The sequence below is a fragment of the Wolffia australiana genome, chromosome 15, assembly GCF_029677425.1.
Source record: "Wolffia australiana isolate 7733 chromosome 15, ASM2967742v1".
Lineage (NCBI taxonomy): Eukaryota > Viridiplantae > Streptophyta > Magnoliopsida > Alismatales > Araceae > Wolffia > Wolffia australiana.
Window position 1 is genome coordinate 8,718,695 of NC_135849.1, and position 6,407 is coordinate 8,725,101.

General features: G+C 46.9%; 2 protein-coding genes across 2 annotated transcripts; both read right to left on the reverse strand.

Annotated features, from left to right (window-relative positions):
* Positions 1–974: 974 nt before the first annotated feature.
* On the reverse strand, positions 975–1,433 carry LOC144712920 (protein LIM1-like). The gene has a single exon (XM_078587333.1). It carries the CDS (start codon positions 1,415–1,417, stop codon positions 1,106–1,108), a length of 312 nt encoding a protein of 103 aa, XP_078443459.1. The 5' UTR covers positions 1,418–1,433; the 3' UTR covers positions 975–1,105.
* Positions 1,434–1,464: 31 nt separating this feature from the next.
* On the reverse strand, positions 1,465–4,522 carry LOC144712919 (2-oxoglutarate (2OG) and Fe(II)-dependent oxygenase superfamily protein). Its single transcript, XM_078587332.1, has 7 exons — positions 3,659–4,522; positions 3,125–3,298; positions 2,949–3,041; positions 2,798–2,866; positions 1,993–2,199; positions 1,797–1,922; positions 1,465–1,724 (listed from the first exon to the last, which is right to left on the reverse strand). The coding sequence occupies exons 1-7, from the start codon at positions 3,932–3,934 to the stop codon at positions 1,494–1,496; spliced, it is 1,176 nt and encodes a 391-aa protein (XP_078443458.1). The 5' UTR covers positions 3,935–4,522; the 3' UTR covers positions 1,465–1,493.
* Positions 4,523–6,407: the final 1,885 nt, after the last annotated feature.

Genomic DNA, 6,407 nt, shown 5'->3' on the forward strand with positions numbered 1-6,407 from the left:
CCGCCACATAGGCAGCCATCGGTACCCCTCGAAGAAACAAGGTGTTGGTATCTATACATCGTATCTCCGCCTGCTCCAGATTCGGGAATTTCTGCCATAAGCCAGCCCGTACGACCTCGGTCTCTAGACTATCTCCTACATCTCCCACTAGACATTTTTGGATTTATTTTCGTAGGTGTACAAAGTTCTTCTATACAATATATCACCCCTAGGAAAATAGCACATCTGATGATATTTTAATGACAATGTCCTCAAAAAGCAGGACAATCCGATCCCATGTGTGAAATAGAACATCAAGAAAATTATAAATTGATAAGGAAACCTAGTCTGAGGAGTAATTATGAATCAGGAAATGAAATTTCGAGGTTCAACAATCACACATCAGATATCTCCAACAATGCAGAATAAAGGGGAAACATTGGGCTTGACCTTCACCCATGTGCACGGGACTCGGCGACCTTCTCCCGACGACTTTGGATGACCACAAAGAAAGCCCCTTGACGAGTACAAAGGCCCTTGACGAGTACAAAGGCCCTTGACGACTGACGAGGACTGTCTCACTATGTCCGTATGTCGATGTCTCGCTAACAATCTATCTTTTTTGGTTTTGATATTTATTTTCATCACATGTGACGGTGACGCCGTCTGGTGACGGGACAAAGAGGGGATGTTGGGTACAGTGACGTGTGATGCAAATGTGACAGATATTTTCAAAATCCTGGGAAGTGTGTAAGGAGGGAGTATAACGAGCTTTTTGTCATGTCCCCCTCTGTTGCCACACGACATCCCGTCCCGTCATGTCTGGGCCGTCTTGTCCCGAGCGTGCAGTTCCCTATTCACTCTATTAATCTGGGTTAGCTACGGCAAATTTGACTAAAAGAGGGTGCAAAAGGCCATCACAACGACTTTTCTATTGAACGATCGGACATTCCTGTTGATGGTTGACATCGACTTATCAACCTGAAAACACGGGATGGCACCGCACCATTGCGACTCTTTCAGAAAACGAAGAAATTAACAGGAATCCTTTTATGACGTGCGATTCTAATTATTCGAGGAGGCGATTCAAGAGGACCGCGCGATCACCATCGGACGAAGGGAGGGCTCAGGAGCAGGGATCGAAGTTGGCGGCGCACTTGGCGGGGAGCTCCTTGGCCACGTTGCGGTCAACGCCAGAGATGGCGGGCCCGTTGACCAGGAGGCAGAGGCAGGGCCGGCCCAGCGCCTTGAGCGCGTTGCAGCAGGCCTCGCTGGGCGGCGCCGGGCTGAACGGCATGACCGAGGCCCGGCACGGCATCAGCTGCACCAGCGCCGAGAAGAAGGTGCTACCGCACCCCTGCCCCGCCGCCTCGCTCGCCGCGCACACCACCATCACCGCCACCACCAGCGCCGCCACCGCCCCCCGTCCACCCGCCATCTCCGCCCACGGTCCACCCTCAGTCCGCCCGCCCGCCCCCCCTCTTATAACACCCCCCCCACAGAGGGAATCAATCTCAAGCGAGGAACGCGTTGGCCTGGGGCGGTTGGATCATCCCTTCTCCCTGACCCCCGGGAACGGACGGCGTGGATGAATCCCCCCCTCGCCTTCCCTTCAGATTGATGGCGGCGAGCTCCCGCTCCACGAACTCGCCCGCGCGGATCGGAGGGTACCCGGTCGAGGAAGTTGACCCCCGGAAGCGGCCCAGCGGCTCGAGCGCCGCGTCCGAGGCGACGTGCGCGAAGAGCTGGTTCGCACAGAAGAGAAGAAACCAGTCAACGGAGAAGCGTAGCTACTGGAGGTGAGAAAGTCAACTCACCGTGGAAGAAACTCTCCACAGGCTCCGGCCCGCAGCCCGGGCCGCCTCGACCGAGCTCCGGGTCCGGTCCGTGACCACGACTTCGTGCATCCCGGCCAAGCACTCTCCTCCGGTTAGCCATTCCAACTGCGGTTCAAGACCTCCCCGTTAGTAGTGGCTCGGGTTGGGGCGGAGTTTGGCGGAGTTTATTTATTGCCTGTTTTCCTGCTTGGATTAGAAGGCAGCCGATGGGAACGCTGACTTCGACTTTCTCCCCGTTTCTTAGCCAGATGTTCAGGCCGGGAAATCTGCTTCGCCCGTGGATTGTTAGAAAGTTGAGGTCGTAGTGATATCCTGCGAATACTCTGTCCTTGCTCCCGTGCCGCTCCAGGTCACTCCCTGTCGGCGCTAATAGGTGAGGTCCCTGTATTTTTTTGGCGTGAATAATGTCAAATTTCATTATTTCTCTTCAGCATAACGTTTTTGGAAATTATATGAGCGCAAGAACATCCCTGTAAATATAGTGCAGGGACGCGGACTGGACAATTTTTTTCAGACGAAAATTTGTTCTGGGGACCACCGGACGGGACGGTTTTCGTCCCGTGGGATGAAAAAACAGTCGTGCAAACGGACGCCACTAAGAAATAATTATACGTATGTCCCTTTGCGGGTACTATATCCTCAGTAATTCCCTAAAAAAACTTGAAAAAATCTATATAAATATATTAAAAATATAAAATGGGTTTTTTTCCGTCCAGGAGGACTGGATGGGACGAAAAACCGTCCTAGTACGACTGGACTGGATGGTTTTTTATCGTTGGACGAAAAACCGTCCCGTCCGTCCCTGAACTTACTCTGGACGTAGGACGGGGAAAATTCGTCCCGTCCCCTCCATCGTCCAAGTCCGGGACGATCCAGAACTACACCTGTAAAGCGCAGGAGCTAGCATTGATTTTACTTTAATCTGGTTGATTAAAAGAAAATTAATGCGATGAAGCAGGATGAAGTTCTTGACGTGCTACCTCCTTCATGAGCGCCGTGAATGCGTCCTTTTCCAAGCCAAATCCAATCGCTGCCATCTCAGCGACAACCTGTTCTAGAATACCGAGTTTGAGAGGAATTTCCATCCTTTTAAGAATCAATTTGTGGAAGGGGAAATTCTCAGAAACCCACCTCAACCGCAGATATCATTTTGAGGCCCCACGAATCCATGGTTTCCTTCCATTCGGGAAAACCTTCCGGAATGACGGGCTCAGAATTCAGTTCCTAAATCAAAAAAATGTGAGAGACAGCTAATTAATCTGAATGAAAATCGAAGGGGAAACGTTTTAATGGGGATAAAGCGGCACCTTGAATTTAGTGTTTATCGGTCTTGGACCTATTCTCCACATGTATCTCCACTTAGGATCTGGGCCCGAAGGTAGTAGTGGTTGGAATTCTTTCGGCATTGTTCTTATTTTTCCCCGCATTTCCATGTCCACAAGACTTCTGGGAATTTCGACTCCCTCCGGGGTCACTCCTACCTATTTGAGAAGAACAGTATTTGTTAATTGAAAGGTCGTAAATGAGAGGATCAAGAAGATCGGAAATGCTTCCGCGAAATTTGGAATCACAAATTTTAGGGTAATCTATCCCGTAGATCGTTAGAGCCGCCGGGCCAAAGATCGCCTCACGGATCAACTGGCCAAGATAGCTAGAATTACGATTGAACGGGCGGATTACTGCATCGTTCCAATTAACGGCCGAGAAGCCAGACAAAATTTCGTAGAATTTTGTCTGGATCTAGAAACTTTCGTAGCCAAAGCTACGAAACGAAAACAGCCACGTTCGTCGACCAAAGGGAAAAGGAGAAGGTTAAGAGAAAGAAATCAGACGGTAATTACCTGGTAATGGAGTTGAGGACGCTCCTGATTTCGCTTGAACTGATCGGAAGATGCGAAGTACCTCTCCATCATGTCCAGGAACCGATCATTATCCTCCACAGAACACCGGGGATCCTTAACGAGCAGGGCGCCAGTCTCTCTTAGCGTCGTGCTCACTCGAGAACACATCTCCTGAAGCTTGCTTTCCAATCCCTCCATCTCACATCCCCTTTCCCGGGAGCTGATCTTCGAAGACAAATCGAAGTAGGACTCGAGATCAATCACAGGCAACTCCATGCTAGAAAATTCCGTCCAAGCAAGAACGCAAACCGGAGAAGATCGGCCGTAGAAAATTTCTCCGAAGAGTAAAGATAGTGGGGGACTCCACCGTAATATACTTTTCCTCGGACCGGCCGGCCACCTCCGCCAACCGTTAGTCCGGTACAAAATAAAAGAAAACTATCATTAAAAGTACATTTATCCAATGATATTAACTTCGCAAATAATATTATATTCCTAAGCATCTGCAGTATAGAAGAGATTTATAATCGCTGGGAATCGGTAGAACGGGAAAGAGGCTTTCCTTCCGAGGACCTAGAGAAGGAGAGGGAGATCTTCGATGGCGGTTCTCGGCGAAGATTGAGAGCTGGACAAGGAGATGTCGCGCAGTAGCTCGGTCGGAAAGAGAATCTCGCTTGCCGATTTGGCAATTTCGCGAGGAACAGGATACGGATCTACGGAGAAGAGATTAGAGTCTCGATTGGGGGAGAACGAATTCAGATCGAAGAGGAAGACGTAGAGGAGGATCGGCTGAAGCGCGTGCTGGCGCAGAGACAACCTACGGCTTATGAAAACTGTGTCGAGAAGTTGCGGATCGTAACTCTGAAATATTAACTCAGACGCTTTCTGGCTGAAGTAGCTTTGAAATATTAACTGAGAAAGTTTCTAGCATAGAACGTACGGAAGTTCTTGTGGTTGAAGGATGATAAAGATGGTTTATATGGCTGGGTTTTTCGTTCCGGATCGTCCGGACGTCCCGTCCGACGTCCGGATTCAGTGCAGGGATGAAGGATGAGACGAGTTTTCGTTAGACGGTAAGAAAACTGTCCCGTCCAGTCCTCCCAGATGAAAAAAACCCATTTTATATTTTTAATATATTAATATGAAATTTTCTAAGTTTTTTAGGGAATCACGGAGGAGAGAGAATGCGAAGTGCCATACGTACAATTATTTCTGAGCAGCGTCCATTTGCACGCAATTAAAAAAACAGGGACTTTGATGCAAATTGTCATTGCGAGGCCACGTGGCTAAATCTCAACCGTCGGATGTGAATCCTGCGGTTTTCCATCGAGATTTGCCGTCCAACGTCCGGGACCTCCGGACGGACGGTTTTTTCGTCCCACGGACGAAAACCGTCCCGTTTGGTAGTCCCAAAAATGAATTTTCGTCCCAAAATTCATCTGTATCTTTGGACAGGAAGGTTTTTTCGTCCCGGGACAAAAAAATCATCCCGTCCACGTCCCTGCACTATAGCTGGGTTGACAGAGAGTGTGTTAGGTATTTTAAAATTTTCATTCTATTTTTATAATCTAATTGCTAGAGGATGTTTGTTCATCTAATCGAATTGAGATGAAGGGTGGACAGTGATTTTGATGAAAGTTAGAGCTAGCCCCTTACTCTTGTCCTGGGAATATTTTTGCCCTTAGTTCAATAAAGACCTATCCTGAGTTCAGAGGCCCTACCAAATGCTCTGAAATCGGGTTACATACGGATATCAAATAATATAAAAGTTAGTGAAGAACTTCCCACTCATCGGTCCCCTTAGCATTGTCGGGTTCTGTGTCTCTTCTACCTCCTCTTCTTGAGACCACTCATGTCACTTCACTTGGCCCACTTAACTGTCGTGAATGAGGTTACAACAACCTCAAATCGACCTCTCAGGTAACACAAGTGGCCCATCAGCCTGGCCTAGGAAATCTCAGGGTATCCCTAGACTTTCTCAATATGATATAGAGAAAAACAATAATTATCAATAAAAAGTAAATAATGTCAATAAAAATGCTTGTCCGATGTTTGACATTTTTCCTAAAGTTAATCTTCTAAATTCAATTGATTAAATCCTCAACGTTTAATCGATCTTATCTTATCTTTAGAAGCAATATCAAACCAATATCTTTCCACTCACTCTAAATTCATATTCAAGAACAAGATTAACCCATAATGACTTCTTATACCTAGATTCACCTTAATTGCACGCTTTTACTCAACCACAGTACCTAGTGTCTAATCTCCCAAGCTTTGAAATCTATCAACCAAATTTCTCAACCAAGATGTCAAGTTGAACTCTATTATTTTTGGATTCAACCTCTCAAGTATGAATATTCAATGATTCTTTTCTTTTGAGATAATCTCTCTAAAATCAAACCACAACTTTTTTCCTTCTCACAATCAATGCCTTCACCTTTAATTTCCCTCAAGAGATCAACTCCTTGAAATCCCCTAATGATGATCTTCTTCTGATTGATCTCTTATCTATGGATTAACTCAAGAAGAGAGTTGGAACCATGCGCCTGATTTGTGTATGGTTTGAATTCATGCTTTCTCCACCCTCTGGTGATTGTTCTTCATTTGTTTCTTCTAACGATCAGTCTCTTTCACTTTCTCTCTTCCTCCTCTACATATTTTTAACTTTTTCCTCTGATTTCCTGCATATTAGACATAGAGAAACAAGAACAAAAATGGGAGTACCAGGAGGATGGGAGATTTTTGC

Bases quoted from the DNA above. Each gene is read 5' to 3' on its own strand.
- LOC144712920 (XM_078587333.1), bottom strand. From the start codon at position 1,417: ATGGCGGGTGGACGGGGGGCGGTGGCGGCGCTGGTGGTGGCGGTGATG.
- LOC144712919 (XM_078587332.1), bottom strand. From the start codon at position 3,934: ATGGAGTTGCCTGTGATTGATCTCGAGTCCTACTTCGATTTGTCTTCG. The intron at 3,042-3,124 runs GTGCCGCTTTAT...TTTTTGATTTAG, and splicing joins CGATAAACACTAAATTCAAG to GAACTGAATTCTGAGCCCGT. The intron at 2,867-2,948 runs GTGGGTTTCTGA...ATTCTAGAACAG, and splicing joins AAATGATATCTGCGGTTGAG to GTTGTCGCTGAGATGGCAGC.